Source organism: Microplitis mediator, chromosome 4 (genome assembly GCF_029852145.1).
Source record: "Microplitis mediator isolate UGA2020A chromosome 4, iyMicMedi2.1, whole genome shotgun sequence".
Taxonomy (NCBI): Eukaryota; Metazoa; Arthropoda; class Insecta; order Hymenoptera; family Braconidae; genus Microplitis; species Microplitis mediator.
In genome coordinates, this window is record NC_079972.1 from 2,101,633 (window position 1) to 2,120,276 (window position 18,644).

The following is an 18,644-nucleotide window of genomic DNA, read 5'->3' on the forward strand; positions in this document are numbered from 1 at the left end:
GCTGTTACCAATTAGAACATCGTCCGTAAAATACCAATGTAAGTTGATCACGACATACTAAAATGGTCAAAAATTATCACTTTTAAAGAATGCCTCCGTATATAAAGAAAAATATGAGTATATAAAAATACCTCTAGTAAGGTAAGAGCGCGACCATCCGCTCCTATTGGGGGCAAGGGTGGTGCTATTGAATGGATCCAGTCAACCTCATATTGATGAGAAACGAACAAAAAGATTGGATCCGAATCTAGGTACCAACGGGCTCGCACCTCCATCAAAATTTCATCCAGTAAAACTGGTAAAAGATCCATTTCCGGATCAGCAATCTCGATAGTTTGACGAGTAAAACACATTTTCAGTAAATTCTGAAATTACGAGTTTCAATATATAAATATTTTTTTTTTTTGGAGTTATCAAATTCCTTAATTTTAAATTGAAAATGGGTTTTTATACCGACTTACCCCTCAACTGTAACGAGCGTCCACTAGCTTTAAGAACTACTTGATGTAAAGAAATATGTTTAAAAATCATCTTTTCTTACTCTATAAAAGAAAAAAAAAACAAACACAATAATAACCGTGGCCTTGCGAAATCAGCAAATTAAAAAAAAAAAACTGACCGCGAATAAAACCAAGCGATATACGCAAAAGCAACGAAAAGAATTCTCAAAAATCTTTCCATAAAATATCACTGAAATACTTATGGGTATACTGAGAATAATCTCAAAAAAAAAAAAAAGAAAAAAAAAAAATCATTCCTCATGCATGCTATCTATATAAGTGACCTTCATTCTTAATTTTCAGGTCGAATTCTTCAACATTATCATTAAAAAGCCATCAATTATTCAAAATTATTTACGATATAAAACATATCATTGATTTATACATGAAATAAGCTGTTTAGAGAATAGTCCTTTCGGTGACTGTAAGATGGAGACACTTACCGGTAAATCTAAGATCAATTCAGCGGTCGATACTTAGCATCTCATTGATGCCACACCGTCGCGAGAGTTGCGAACGCGGGCAAGGAAGAGACCGATTAGCGACAGCTGTCGCTCACGGTCGCGCAACGGGCTCTCTCTCCCTCCCACGTCCCGACTAAATCTATCGCGCTCACTCGCTCCTACACGACCATTTTATAAATTAAATTTAACAATAATAATTAAACTAAGTTTTATTAAAACTAAAATAAATAAAATAATAAACGACTTAACCTAAATTAATTAAACTAACTTATTTTGATAACTTAATTAATAAACCCACCTACTGATTTTCTTTTAATGGAAAATAAAAAGGGGGGGGGGAAAGAAAAAAAAACAAACAAACACAGAAATTCAAAAAAAATTAAATTTTAAATTTTATTATTGGAAAGAAAAAAAACACCACACACGAAATTGAATTTTTTTTTGGATATTTATAACACTTAATATTTATTAATTATGGTATAAAATTTTTTTTTTTTTTTTTTCCTCTCTTTTTCGGCTTCCCTCTGCCTCTTCCCCTATTCGACCGTGGAACCCTACTGGAGCCTTAGGAGTTCCCGAGTCCAGTCGCTGGAAAAAAAAAAAAAAAAAGGGGGGAGATAAGGGATAAACATTAATAGATTTTTTTTTTTTTATTAATTCAGATGAATTTTAGCTTACCGTAACAGGCTCTCGGCCGTCTCCATGAGGCAGACCGACAATACCTCGATCTCCTCATGGTTGGGGGCCATGACAACCTCAAATGGCCCCGTGGACTCCAGGGCACCTTCGAAGAACCACCGAGCCTGGATCAATTCCGGTGGAAGATGCCCCGCAGCCATCGACCACACCACGTCTATCACCTCGATAGCATTGGTCGGGTTTATAAACCCGACCAAGCTACCCACGAGAACACCCATCTGTAAGATGGTCTGAAAGAAAATTTTTTTTTTTAATAAAAAAAAAAAAAACCGACGGATAAATACGATCAATAAATGGAGCCAAACTTACCCTGGATCCACCGCGGTGAATGACGTATTGCATCCAGGACGAGAAGCCCTGGATATGTTCGTCGGTGGCATACATTTCAAAATTTTTTTTTTTATTTTATTCACCTTCACTTCAACAAGTCGAATTGCACACTGAGAATAGCTCTCAGCGGCAATTGGAATGCGTACCGAGATAAGACGGTAGCCGGAGATCAAATTCGCTTGTGCAGACGCGGCAAAACGAACTCGCAATTAAACATCGCCAGATGTCGGCTCGATGCAGATTTGCAGTCAATCGCGAAACTATCTTCTCCAGCTTATTTCAGTATCTAGACAACCTTATATTTCTCAAGGTCACCTGTATATTGATGCATATATATATAATATATCTATATATATATTTACAACTATATGGGAATCATATGAATGGAATTTTATATTTAATCCTTATATTTATAAATAATAATTATATTTTTCTTTGGTGATGGAAACCGTAGATTTTAGGGGAAAAACTTTATAAATTTTTACTAACTAACATATATACGTGCATTACAACGTATACACCATAAATATTGGGAACCTCAGATGTAATCTTCTATATTTTAAATACTTTCATATATTTAGCTGTAAGTTTCTTTTTGAATAAATTTGTAAGCGTTATCGCGAGCTTTTCGAAAGAGGGGACATATGTTTAGGAAAGCAAGAGAATTTTGCAACACTCTTACTTTCCGGGGGATTGTTATGTCCAAATAATTTTTTTTTTATGTTAATAATTATTTAAAATAATTATTCCTGAGCTCCTCTTTGAAAAGCGCGCGACAACGCAGCGTCAGCTTTTTCACCTTTTTATGCGGCAAAGAATAGTGGGAAGACACCTGCAATAAGTTTAACGAATAAATGATAAACTGTCGTCACTTTCAACCAATGACGATAATTAAAAATTCCCCATCAATTGTCAAAGCAAAGTTTATAAAAAGCCTGAGCACCATGGCTCAGGGCCTTCAGTTCATTTTTAACTTCTTGGTCCGCGTAAACGGCGTCGATAGCCCGTAATCTTATTGCAGAAATCTTCCGACGTGGCAATAAGTAATCGTCGCTGATTTAGGTATCCGGCTGATTAATTTCGTGTAGGATATTATTTTATCAGTTACGGTTTTCCAAATTCACTTTAAATAAATTGTAAATCGATCTAGGTATCCGGCTGATTAAGTTCGTGTAGGATATTAATTTATTCATTTACAAAACTTCAAATCAATGAAACCGTAAATCGATCTAGGTATCCGGCTGATTAAGTTCGTGTAGGATATTAATTTATTCATTTACGGTCATTATTAATAAATTAAATTGCCAATTGAGTTAGATACTCGGCTGATAGTCAACTATCGTGTAGAGTATAGTTCTTAATTGCAATTGAAAGATCTCGAAGATCTATCCGGTTCGAGTGAATTGTGACACAAATCACGTGAATTTGTGATCTCACTTTGTGCCGAGTTTCTGCGCATAAAACCCCTTTTGGGTGTGAAAAAAGGACGCATTTATAAATAAAAATCTGTTTAAAAATATCCGATAAGATAAATAATTTTATAATATAAATAAAATATAAAGTTGTGAAAAACTAGAGTGAACAAGTGACGTTCAGTTAAGACGTTGTAAATTAAAATATAATAAAAGATCAAGTTCATCACTCAAGCCGTTCGATTTTCATTCGAAAGTAGTACATAAGATATCATCCTATCAACCCAGCCGCACCCATTCTACCAACCTTACAGGAAGGCCGAGTGAGCTGTTTAGTTCTGGAGGGATAATAGCTGCCGCACTAGAAGAATTGACATCGAAAGGTAGGTGAAAGAACTATTTTTCTATCATCATAAAATTACTTTTGGCTTAAACAAGAGCACCAGTCTCTTTGAAGACGTTTGGGTTCTTAATTTTCGAAAAGATCCACTATAAATAATAAATTATAGGAAGATAATTTCTTCCTCGTATTCTTTATTGTTGTCCGCACCCTCCAACCCGCTTGTCCAAAAATTACTATCGCTACCAAAGGGAGAAATCCCGGATAAATAATTAAAAATTAAGCGGCGGACATAACACAGTTATAACAGTTGAAAGTCATTGCATATTTTTAAAAAGTGGGGGGCACTCTCTGAGAATGCCCTTAAATGGCTAATGTTTTAAATAAACTTTAGGTTAGTATGTGGAGGACCGAAATACATAAAAATCATGCTTAGTTAGGGTTAAAAAAATTTATAAATTTAAAAAACGGTCGATTTTTGTGTATTTTTGAGGTTTTTTAAAGTTTTTTAAAAATCTGAGGGTGTACGGGTTAAACGGACCTCGGATTCGGATTCAGCGGGTCAAATTACATGGGAATAAATCGGTCCCGTCAAAAGTACAGAGAACTTATTTTTTTTTGTGTGCCGGTGTAATATAACTTATTAATAATAATTCGTATTTAGAACAGTTTGCGAAACGTAGTTGTAGTTTAGAAAATTCACAGCACGTAGATTATGTTCACTGAATGTCAATTCAGAGACTAATGAACACTGCTTTTCAACGATCCTCTATTTATATGAGCCGCGCAACTGTGGTGGCGCTACTGTACATCCCCTAAAAGATGATGAAATACTGACCGTTATTGCATCAGCCACACAGCATTTCTCGGAATGATGACGTATTTCTAACGGTTTTCCAGAGGGCGCCACAAGTTCCCTCTCCCCTTTTTCTGATGCAATCCTGAGACTTATGACGTCATCAACGAGTTTCAACTTAATCGGAACAAGTTCAAGCATGTTTAGAATGGGGATTTAAGCAGCTGAAAACAGGTTTCAACTTGTTTGAAACACGTTTTTACTTGCTTCAGAATGGAGTTTTAACGAGTTGAAACTGGTTTCTACTTGTTTTAAAAGTTTTAATTTGTTGAAAATGATATTTCCATAGAAAATTCAATAAATTATTATACCCATATATTTTCAAAGATAATTGTAGGTGATTTTACAATAATTTTAAGAAAAATAAATCCATATCATTTCAATTAAAATATTTTTTCTTGACTAAAAATAATAGATTAATTGCATTCCGTATGATAATTATTGATTTTTCTATAGTGAATAATTGTAGTCGAGAAATTTCTACAGAATAAGTCATTACATTAGTTTCTAAGAAGTAGGTGATAGCATACTTATTTCTCAAATAAACAACGCAATAGATGACGTCATATTCTGAGAAGACGCCAACACATACTATAGATAACCACACCTATTCCAAGAAGACGCTAACGGTATTGTAGATGGCAGCACTTATATTTTTTAATGAGAAAAAGTACAACGCAATAGATGACGTCATATTGCGAGAAGACGCCAACACATACTATAGATAACATTATAAGAATGTGAGATTGTAAAAAAAATATATAATGATAAAATTATGAATTATAGCTCAGTCTTGCATCATACTTCGACTGTCACGGAGTTAAAAATGGCTTTGATATTGAATATTCAAGGATTTATGACTGACAATAATTTTATTGTCAAAGAATTGTCAACAATTGGTATTCATGATGATAATTTGGTGGATGCTACATGTTTGCTTTTTAAATCACCATTTGATCAATTCGATCTAACTGATTCGGAAAAACGTCAGAATGATTGGCTAACTGATTATCATCATGGATTAGCCTGGAATTCTGGTATAATACCGTACGAGAATGCAAAAGATATACTCACTATTATATTACGAAATACAACCTACATTTATGTCAAAGGAGCTATGAAAAAGAATTGGTTGAATTCAGTACTCGATGATAAAAAACCGATCATTGATCTAGAGGAGTTAAAATGTCCATCATTAAAAAATTTCATTGGAAACTATTTTTGTCCATATGAAAAATTTCATAACTCTGAGAATAATTATTATTCCTGTACTTATAATAATGTAAGATGTGTAAGGAATTGGTTTCTTGAAAATTGTTCTACTGCATCAATAGCCAGATCAATTTCAATATACTATCAGTTATATCAAAATATGAACGATATGACATCAGAGGACATTGCTAATTTACCCGCTGAATTTATTATTAAACATTCATCGGATCAGATAGATCAAATTTGGAACAAATTATCTGAGAAATTAAAAACAAATAAAAATATTAAAAATTATCGTCGTTGCCGACGCCATTATTTGTCAGATTTACTTGATTTTGGAGAATTTGATTGTATAAATCTGGTGAATTAATAAAAATATCTTTAGAATTAATAAATTGTGTTTGATAATTAAATAATTCCTATACTTAAATTAATTATTTTTTTTATATTCCATATATTTTACAAAAATATTTATAGTTATAAGATATAAAAATAATTTTAAATGAGTTTAATTGAATGATTTACAATTTAATTAAATTATAAAGTTCAAACTCATACCAACTATTCCCGCCTAAAAACCTCCTGTCGATATTGCAAGTCTACCAGTCAGTATAGCAAGTACATACTCGAATATACAGATGTCGCTACTGCTAGTTGTCTCAGTGTATATGCTAGGGGGGTTCTGAGCGTTCTTTTTATCCCCAACCGTCATCGTGTCGACGCGTCGTTGGAGATTTTTATAAACGTAAGCATTTTTTTAATTGATGAATAATTTATTTTATCAATTATTAAAAATCATAATAATTAATTTTTTTGCAAATAAAAAAAAATGTGAGTTTTTGTGCATGTGAGTTTTTTTGTGAATGTGGATTTTTTTTTTTGTAGACGTAAATTTTTTTGTGTGCATGTGAATATTAGTGTGCATGTATATGTTTGAGTGCATGTTAATTTTTGTGTGCATGTGTATGTTTGTGCATGCGTATGTTTGTGTGCATTTTAATTTTTGTGTGCATGTGAATATTAGTGTGCATGTATATGTTTGTGTGCATGTTAATTTTTGTGTGCATGTGTATGTTTGTGTGCATGTGTATGTTTGTGTGCATGTGTATCTTTGTGTACATGTGTATGTTTGTGTGCATGTTAATTTTTGTGTGCATGTGTATGTTTGTGCATGCGTATGTTTATGTGCATGTGAATTTTTTGTGTGCAGGTGTATGTATGTTTGTGTGCTAAAAAATAAAGATTTTTTTATAACTGCTGCCTATAAAGTTCAATATTCGAGCGTCGTGTGGCGCGAGTAAAATAGGTCTTTCTCTCGATAACTTGACGGAACTATAGAACGATGTCGAAAAATCAGCTGTTGGACTTTTCAGCATGATTTTACTGTGCTGAAAAGTAATTGCCTATAGGAAATGTATACAAATTACCAAGCAACCGTCGTTCATTCGAGTTAGAAAAAGATAGTGATACTTTTTTCTCCATATACTCCTACTGTCGCATTTATCCTGAAATTCGCACATGCGCAGATAGAAAGACGACAATTGGAAACCTGCATAGTGATCATATGTTTCTTATTCTTATTGAATATCATAACTTGTGTGTTTGTATTGTGAAAATAATATTATCATATTATTAATCGTTCATTAAAAATTTTCACATTATTAAAAACAGTCACAGATTTTGATTAATAAAATTAATAAACTAATTGATAGAATTCAATTGAAAAATAAAACATGAATAGATTGTTATTATTTACACTTGTACAATTGTTTATATTTAGAAGGTAATTTTTTATTCTTTAAATGATTGAATTCCTCTCGATTAAACTTTAAAGGCAGTCGTTATAAAAAATATTGTTCGATACAAAGGATTAAAAAGAGGGATACGGTATGCATGTATTGTCAACACTCGTTTAGGGATATGTTACATTCACAACGAGAACTCGTACCTACATCTCTCTCGCACTCGCTTCGCTCGTGCCAGAAAGATGTATGTACTCGTTCTCGTTGAGAATGCGGCATAACCCAAGACTGGTGTCGCCAATCCAAGCATGCCGCAAACCCTCTTTTTAATCCTACGTATCGAAAATAGCTATTTATAAATATTCTTTCCTTTTCCTTATTTCATTTTTTCAATAATATGTTTTTTGTTTTTCGGTTTTTTTTGGCCGGTTTTTTGTAGGCTTGTCATCTTTTTTATTCTAAAAAAAAAAATGGACAGTCTTGATTTTGTGTTCCCAGCTCGTTGGTTAAGACACATGAGTATCACTAATATATATGATATATTAATATCACAAATCGAAGCAATAGTTTTCGGGGGTGAATGCTTGCAACGGCAGATCTTCATTGTTCGCAATATTGCGACTGAATTGATAATGCTGCCGTTACACCAATACTGGTACTTCAGGATACCTGAAGTACCAGATGATCTTGTTGTTCGGAACGATTATTTCGTTAACACTACTTTGAACTACCTACTTTCGAAGTTCCTCAACGATCTCATTATAGAATTTCCGAATTTGAGATCGTTGTTCAATATTCCTGGCAATCATGAACAGATCCCTCCTCCGGTAATAATCGACCTGGTCGATGATTGAAACAGGTAATTAATTGTTATCCTTAATTAAAATTGTTAAAATGCTAATAATTATATGTTATTTTATCACGAGCTTATCATTTACACAATCTGGCACCCCGGGCTTCAGTCATCACACGCATCCATTCTTGAATCCAATCCCAATATTAATAACCCCCCCCCCCACATAAAATCAATAACTCATACATAAAATCAATTAATCAATAACCCATACATACATACATAAAATCAATCAATCAATAACCCACACATACATAAACCATACTTCAGTAAACTGCTAATGCTAATAATTGTTTTTTATATTCAATTTTTTGTAATTTTCCCGATTTATTGTTCTTTTATATCCAATTTTTTGTGATTTTTTCCAGATTTTTACTACCAATTTGTATCATTTTCGTACTTTTTCCTGATTTATTGTCTTTTTTCCGATTTTTTTAATACCAATTTATGTAATTTTCATCTTTTGTATAATTTTTTTTCATGTTTTTTCTAATTTATTGTATTTTTGATCTTCAAGTTACTAAAAAAATACAATTATTATGACGTATTAATAAGTTAATTACAATATTAAAACTATAATATTTAAATAAATATTGAAAAAAAAAATATTTGGTAAAAACAAAAAAATCTGTTGTAAATAATTTATTGTTTCAACCTATCATTTAATCTATTTTTTCAAATTTATTATTTTAACATGTCTTTTTAATCTATCCTTTTAAATTTATTCTTAACCTATCTTTCTGATAAATTTATTGATTAATTTAGTCTATTCTTATAACTACACGGGAAAAAATGCTGGGGTAGAATTTACCACACCAAACTGGTAAAAATGTTACTACACTGTGTGGTCGCCGCAATGACAACTGTAGTAACATAAGCCACAGTGTGCGTGATTTTTTACTACTATAAGAGTTCTGCTTACTACTGTAATGTGGTAAAACTTTGTAGTTTCCACAACTACTCAATGTAGTATAAAATACTTATTTTGTGGTTTTGGGAACCACACAATTTTATATGAATTGGTATCTGTTACTATTTTTGGAGTATACAATACCAGATTACTTGTACAATCTACTCCAATGTGTGGTAAAATGATCGAAAGAAGAAAATAACAGCGCCACCTACAACTTTTTTACTCCATTCTGTGGGTATTCTCAACTTGTGTTATTGTATTTATTATTATAAATAATATTATAAAACATTATAAATAATAATATATATAATTAAAAATATTTATATACATAATTAAAAATCGAGGCGTGCAATTATAATTTATATAATTTAAAAAAAATATATATATAACAAATATAATACAAAAAAATTTCTTTTGTATTACCTGTTATTCTTCCTATTGTTTACCTCACCTACAACTTCTATTAAATTTTATTTTTATGCTCTTATCAGTGAATCGTGATTTTAATGCAATTTTTCGAATCATTGCCTATTGAGTATTTGTTATTTATTAGAATTATAACTTTTATATCGATGTTTTTTATATTTTCTATTAATAAAAATTAATACTTAATTATTCGAAGTTTATGCTTATACGAAAATTTATTAATTACAAATATATTTTTAAAATTATCCTTATCGGATATTGATAAAAAGTAGGCTTTTGAAATTTAAGTCCTTATTATTTTAAGTTATTAATTAATAAATTCAATTTTATATCATTTTAATTTGATATACTGTAAGTCTGAAGAATCTAAGATTAATTTTTATATTTTTATAACGTTTTCAATATCATAAAAACTAATGATCGTTATCTAACAGATATTTAATTAATACATTACGAATAAAATATATTCTACTATGTTGTAGAGTAAAATGAACCACAGTGGTTATTTAATGCTAGTTCTTATTACTACTTACTGTAGTAAATGGTACTACCGGTTGTGTACCACAGTGTACTAGTAACTGTTACTAAACGTGTAGTTATCCTATATATTACTAGTCAGTGTAGTAAATGGAACTCCATTTGTAGTAAATTTAACTACACATTTTTTTTCGTGTATGAACCTATCATAACCTTTTAATTAATATATAAATTTATTCTGTACTTACAAGCTATAAAACCTATCATAACCTCTTTATTACATAAATTTAACCTGTACTTACAAACTATAACCTCTCAATCAATATAGAAATTAAGTCTACACTTATATACTATAAACATAACTTTTTAATTATAATGATTATTATATTAATTTATTAGCCTATACTTATGAACTATAAATCTTAATATAACCTCTTAATTAGTTTTCTGATTGAAAAAAATATGAATAATTAATAATTAAATTGAAAAGGTAATCACAAATAATACAAGTTGGTATGAGGATGAATATTTTTTTATTGTATATTCAGAGTTCCACACATAAAAATTCGAATTTGTTGGATTTACCACCCAGATACATAAAAAAAAGTTGTCTCTTCATGGCTAGTATACATAGTTCTTCAGGTTTGGCTTCGTAAAACTTCGCCGTTCGTGGTGGTAAGAAAACGTTGAAATCCTCACGGATTCTGGCAATAATGCGGAGTCCATATTTCGTATAGATCATCTTCAGTTCCGAAACTTCAAATTTTTCGTTGACTGGAATATCTGCGAATCTGTGTGTTGGTAGGAAATCTTCCAACCGGTTAATTAAATTTATTTCAGTAAGATCCATTGTTCTGTAATTAAATTTATTAATTAATAATTATTGTAATTAGTTAATCATTGATAAAAGACAACTTTTGAGGTTATACATACCTTATACTGGTTGAATATGATTTTTTTCAGGTTATACACTTAATTATGATTTTTTTCAGGTGATACACTGAATTATGATATATATAGGTTATGATTTTTTAGCTTAATCACGTAGATTTGACTTATACGATTCTTTTCAAGAGTCTGTTGAGCTCTGGGAAAAAGAGCTCGTTTATATGTGCTCATCCCCTCCATCATCAACTTGCCCTGATTGGTGTTCTAATTTACCCCCACCACACCCTCATCGATGTTGATTGGCCAATTCAAGTCTGAACCTGCACGATGACGTCACAAAGAACATTCTAGAAGGACGCTAACCTCAAAATTTTAAGTCAACTGCGCAGTTAAAACCGGTTTTAATTGCGTCGTAACAAAGCTTCCGGGAATGTGACGTCAGCAAACAGGTTTCGACTTGTCGTTCTATAAATAGATTTCCGAGAATGTGACGTCGTAGAACAGGTTTAAACCTGTTATTCTATAAATAGAATATGACGTCTTTATACAAGCTTGAACCTGTTATGCTATAAATAGAATACGAAGAATATGACGTCATGGAACAGGTTTAAACCTGTTATTCTATAAATAGAATATGACGTCGTTATACAAGTTTGAACCTGTTATGCTATAAATAAAATACCAAGAATATGAGGTCATTCAATTGCGTCGTAATAAAATTATTGTAAACATACAGTGAGTGTATGTTTACGATACGCTTAGCATGGACACGAACCATGTCGATAAAACAGTATGGACACAAACCATATCGATAAAATTTAGCATGGACATAAACCATGTCGATATCCAATGGTAATATCGATAAAAACTTACTGACTCAGCAGTAGGCACGACATAACAAAAATGGCTGTTAACTTACACAAAATGGCCGTGAATGAGCACAAAATGGCCGCAAATGAGCACAAAATGGCCGTAAATAAGCACAAAATGACCAAAAATATAGATAAAACGGGGCATTCCGACCGCGGAGATACCGACCGCCAGTAACTCGGTCGTTACGGCAGGTACCTACAAGTGCTGCTGCCCCAGAACTCTCATCATTACACTACTAACAGCGTCTGCTCTCCTTGATTATCCGTATCTTTCTGCCTACTTTCTGGGCCGGCCACTTGTTGGCCACCCGCGTGGCGCAAAAATCGCCCTTCATTACTATTATTATTGTTATTAAGTCCTGGGCCTTTTTAAATCAATTAAATAAATTATAAAAACATTTTTATCCCACCTGAATGATACATATTAACTAAATACATTTGTCCAGTATTTATTCATGTCAAAATAATAATTATAAAAGATATATTTAATTAAATAATAATTATTCAAAACCGCATGTTATCCATCGATATTGCAGGAAAAAATATTGATTTTTCCCCTCCTCTGCAGTCAATACTTCTCATCTCCTTAATACCTGGATATGGAATTCTTACTAAATAAAATAAAGACAATGATTGGGGCATAATGTGACCACACATTGTGTCTCCTGAATAACGGAAAATAACAAATATTCCCATATACATAATTAATATTAAATATAATTATTTTTAAATTATAAATTAAAATTTTAGCACACACGTGCTCTCAGTCACACTGCGCGCATGCGCGAGCAAACGCTGTCTCAGCAACCGCGTGGCAACGAAATGCCCGCGTAACCATTCAAATTCGAACCTAAATAATATTTTTAATGCTTAATACTAGTTAATTATTAATTAATTTGAATGGTTACGTGACAAAATTAATTTGATTACGTTTTCAATACCCCGTCTTTTAATATTTTATTATAATTAAAATTTATTCCTTTTAAAAATTTAACTACGTTTAATAATTATTAAGATGATATTAATAAATTCAAGTGTTTGATTATTAATAATAGTGATAAATTTAATTTATTTAAATTTAATTATTTGAATTTAATTTTTCTTATTTCTGCTACTCTCTAGTCGAGACTTACCATTTGAAATTTACTTTATCAACTGCAATTGGTTTTGTAGCTGAGCACCAAATAGAGCTTAGATTACCAGTCGTTCTTCACCAACCATACTGGGAACAAACTAGTATATCCTCCAAAAAGGTTGCGCGTTGAAAGTAATTGGCATCATTTACTCGTTGACTAAAAATATTCCTGACTTTAACAAAGACAAGACTGAAATGTTGTTAGCTTAATATGTAATTTCTCGATCATCAAATTGACATTATTCGAAAATAATTCAAAAAGTAAATTTTATATTATGTCTCTTTAATAATATCTTACCAGTTATTTTTCATAACTGCTTTAAATCAAATCAGCAATAAGCCGGTTATGCTCAAAATCAGTTGGTATCATTGCAGGCCGTTCTTATCAGTCATATGTAGTCTTATAATACTTTCTTTAAATCTAAATTTTTTAATTGAACCCCTCCACAATCTGCAATTCGATTAACTTCTACTTGGTTCAAATATAGCTTTCCTCATTGGTATTATAGGAACAATTCTTCTTGGTATTATGTGAGACTGAAAGAAACTAGCTGTTAGGACAAATCCATGGCCATCATAACCGGCACACAAAAAAAAATCTGTCTATCGGTTGACCCTGCGGGCCAGCCCCAAAACTTCCCGCTGTTTGCGAGCTCCTTGAGCTCGAAAACATTGTTGTGAGTACATTTTCGAGCTCTTCGAGCTCGAAAATACTATTGTATCCCATTCTTTTCGAAAAAAACCGTTTTTAGCATTTCTTTCTCCCACGATATCTCACGAACGAATCGACTGATTTCAATGATTGAGGCGGCAATCGACGTGTTTTATTGAGTTCTAGAGCTGATTAAATTTTGAAATTGTTTGGTTAAGTCGTTTCAAAGATATTCGCAAAAAACCGTTTTTTGGCATTTCTTTTGCCCACGATATCTCACGAACGAATAAACCGATTTTGATGGTTGAGGCGGCAATCGACGCGTTTTATTGAGTTCTAGAGCTGATTAGATTTTGAAGTTGATCGTATAAGTCGTTTATGAGAAATCAATAAAAAACTAAAATAAAAAAAACATTTTAATTCTTATTCTTTCTATAACTTGTAAACTACATGACCGATTTACCCCAGAATCTAATCAAGACTAAGTTTTGGTGAGCTCTTTAGATCGCCACCAAGTACGTTCAAATCGGTTCATCCGTTCCAAAGATATCGTCGAACAAAAAAAAGTTCACACACACACACACACACACACATACACACGGACGTCCACGCGGGAATAGTCAGAATAGTTTCCTAGGACCTCAAAACGTCGACATCTGATGAAAACTCGATTTTCGAAAATCGGACCGAAACCAATAACTTCCCTTTTTTGAAAATTTGCAATTTTCTTAGCGGGAAGTTAAAAAAGACCATTCGGCAGCCGAAATGGAAGGTAGATTTTCTAATGAATCTATATGAAAAGTTACATACATACATATCTTGTGATACATGTTAGTGTATAGACATGATATGAGATTAGGCTCGTTTTCTTAGAGTGAGGGTAAAAAAAGACAACGACTATTTTCGATAGAGAACGTCAGATAGTTGATTTGACAAAACATTATATAGGTAATGTATTAAACTAACCTTCACGTAAACAAAGTATAAAAATTTAATTAATATGAGATCGTAATTGTAATCGCTATTATGATGGCAATACTAGTGATAATTATAGGGATTAGAGGTACATTTGATACATCATAAATAATAAAAAAAATACTTTTAAATATAAAATATTTGTAAATTTACAGGTTATTTTGTTCACAATAAAATTCAACTGACAAAATTGTATTATAATGGGAAATGCATAAGTTATGTAGAATGAACACCATATTTGCAACATTTGTTGATTTCATTAGAATTTTCAAGACCATCAAATTGTTGGAAGAAATGGTCAAAATGTAAAGTTTAAGGTCATAAATTAAAGCTTATTAGTCAAGCTTTAAAATCCTTTTTACAAAAATTCTCTATGAATTTTAGTTTTAAAGTTATATGAACTTTAAAAGTGATTAAAAACTGATTTTTTTCGAAAAATCGTATAAATTTCAAACAGCCATAACTTCTAAACTAATCGACCAATTCGGCCCCTCGAACTTAACCGTGGTAATTACACATAAAATAAGTGGAGAAAATTTCATTAAGATCAGGTAAGAATTTTAGACGCTATCATGTCCTCAAAAGTGCGTTATATTACATAAATATATATATATATATATATATAATTTATCATTTCCGTCCAGATTAATTTCACTTAGATTAATTGAAAAACTAGTAAAACATTTATTATAATTGGCAATATATTTTATTTATTAACGTATCATATATTAATGTTGATCATTAATGTGAAAATAATTATAATTTTTTATTTTGAAGTCTGGCACAAGTTTTAACGTAAGCAACCCATTAAGAACAGAAGGTACTGAAGAAAGTGAACAGAGTAATGGAGAAAGTAGTGAAGTCGATAGAGATGATGATGGAATCGATGAATTTGATAGAAATGGATAAATGGATCAATTATCGGCAGAAACTTTATTAAAAAAAATGTATCGAGAAATGCAACAAACAAAAACAGCCCAAGCCAGTTTTTTACAAAATAATCTACAGATTAATAGATAAAATATTGATGAAGTCAACAATGTTCAGGTTTTATAAAATTTATCTATTACATTTTGAAAAATGTTTTAATCTGTTAATCAGTTTTCAAATTTTACATTGTAAAAAATTTTGAGTCTGTGGTGTAGTGTTAATGATTTGAATTTAAAATTTTCAACATTGCCAGTGTCAAAGTTACACGACGCACGGTGTTAAATTTTCGACCGTGCGGATTAGAATGTTCTAACTTATCTAAATATCAGAAATTAAATTAAATCATAATCAATATGTATTTATTATCAGCATGAGCTCGGACATGTTGGAAGTGGAGTATTTATTTCTTCGAATTCTTAAAGTGCAGCAAAGAAAAAATCAGCATACCAGTCAATGGGAATTTCACTGGTAAAAGCTTTATTCCCACCCGAAGTTCTGCTTGCAAGTAATCTTCTAGGAAATTCTAGTAAAATTGACAAAAATGCACTAAAGCGGCCAGTCCTTGATCAAGATAAAATTGCAGCTCTAGAAGGTAAATTAATCTACATAGTGCAAACTAGCAATTTGACAGTTCCTTACCAGCACCCAGATTCTCTTTTTTAGTTAACTAAATAATATAAAAACCATTGATGATTTTTTTTTTACCAACTAGATGCATTTTTTTTTAAATCGTTAAATAGATTATATTATTGGTAATTGAATGAAGATTTAGCACCCCTGTTTAGAAAATCTCATAGAATCCTATAAATTCCCATAGAGATTTTATAAGAATGAATGAGTTCTATGAGAAGTCCTAAAATTAAGTATAGGGCTTTATACATACAGCTATAAGAATCTATCGGATTTTTTAAGCAGGGATTGGTTTTATTACAAAAATATGTATTTAAACATTTTGAACAAAAAAAGTGTGATAATTAATTGTAATAAGTATTGAAAAGTTTTAAGAACTTCTAAAATTTTTAGTTGCATTAAAATAGAAAAAATAAAATTTTTTTTAGAAAACTAAATTATGAAAAACTGGGTACTATGCAGTTTACCCTGTATTAATACTTTCGTTTAATATCTAAAGCTTTTTGTGTATTTTCAAGTGTTTTTACTTAATACGTTATTTCGCAGAAACTCTCAAAGGAAAATTCCCCGATTATAAAAAATCACTTTTCCGGATCTGCCATCAATATTATGTTGGTAGACTTGAGAAGAAAAAATAAATTGAAAATCGCCGCTGATAATAAAGTATAACATAGATATTACAATTTCATATTTTAGGAGAATTAATGCATCTCTTTTTACAGAATAATTAGTTGTTATGTCCGCCGCTTAATTTTTAATTATTTATCCGGGATTTCTCCCTTTGGTAGCGATAGTAATTTTGGACAAGCGGGTTGGAGGGTGCGGACAACAATAAAGAATACGAGGAAGAAATTATCTTCCCATAATTTATTATTTATAGTGGATCTTTTCGAAAATTAAGAACCCAAACGTCTTCGAAGAGACTGGTGCTCTTGTTTAAACCAAAAGTATTTTATGATGATAGAAAAATAATTCTTTCACCTACCTTTCGATGTCAATTCTTCTAGTGCGGCAGTTATTATCCCTCCAGAACTAAACAGCTCACTCGGCCTTCCTGTAAGGTTGGTAGAATGGGTGCGGCTGGGTTGATAGGATGATAACTTATGTACTACTTTCGAATGAAAATCGAACGGCTTGAGTAATGAACTTGATCTTTTATTACGTATTTCAAATTACAACGTTTTAACTGAACGTCACTTGTTCACTCTAGTTTTTCACAACTTTTATATGATTTGTATTATAAGATTATTTATCTTATCGAATATTTTAAACAGATTTTTAATTATAAATATGCGTCCTTTTTCACACCCAAAAGGGGTTTTTATGCGCAGAAACTCGGCACAAAGTGAGATCACAAATTCACGTGATTTGTGTCACAATTCACTCGAACCGGATAGATCTTTGAGATCTTTCAATTGCAATTAAGAACTATACTCTACACGATAGTTGACTATCAGCCGAGTATCTAACTCAATTGGCAATTTAATTTATTAATAATGACCGTAAATGAATAAATTAATATCCTACACGAACTTAATCAGCCGGATACCTAGATCGATTTACGGTTTAATTGATTTGAATTTTTGTAAATGAATAAATTAATATCCTACACGAAATTAATCAGCCGGATACCTAGATCGATTTACAATTTATTTAAAATGAATTTTTGGAAAACCGTAACTGATAAAATAATATCCTACACGAAATTAATCAGCCGGATACCTAAATCAGCGACGATTACTTATTGCCACGTCGGAAGATTTCTGCAATAAGATTACGGGCTATCGACGCCGTTTACGCGGACCAAGAAGTTAAAAATGAACTGAAGGCCCTGAGCCATGGTGCTCAGGCTTTTTATAAACTTTGCTTTGACAATTGATGGGGAATTTTTAATTATCGTCATTGGTGGAAAGTGACGACAGTTTATTATTTATTCGTTAAACTTATTGCAGGTGTCTTCCCACTATTCTTTGCCGCATAAAAAGGTGAAAAAGCTGACGCTGCGTTTTCGCGCGCTTTTCAAAGAGGAGCTCAGTAATAATTATTTTAAATAATTATTAAAATAAAAACAAAAAATTATTTGGACATAACATAGTTAAACAGTAATTAAAAATATAAAAATAATGTAAATGAGAAAGCATTCATTTTTTTTTCAAGTTATGGAATATTCAAGTATACAACATCGTTTGGTATAACCAAATTATCCATTTAATCGTTTTTTGTTGATTGTAACAGTTTATTCAATTGGAATTGGTGATAAAAACAATCCTGTATTGTTGTATTTTTCTGTATTGCTGTATTTCTAATTGAAACTTAATCATTAAAAATATATTTTTAC

General features: G+C 31.4%; 1 protein-coding gene across 1 annotated transcript; it reads right to left on the minus strand.

Moving 5' to 3' along the window:
- Positions 1-1,385: 1,385 nt before the first annotated feature.
- Positions 1,386-2,110, minus strand: LOC130666739 (uncharacterized). Its single transcript, XM_057467978.1, has 3 exons — positions 1,973-2,110; positions 1,643-1,893; positions 1,386-1,552 (listed from the first exon to the last, which is right to left on the minus strand). Exons 1-3 carry the CDS (start codon positions 2,045-2,047, stop codon positions 1,519-1,521), a joined length of 360 nt encoding a protein of 119 aa, XP_057323961.1. The 5' UTR covers positions 2,048-2,110; the 3' UTR covers positions 1,386-1,518.
- Positions 2,111-18,644: the final 16,534 nt, after the last annotated feature.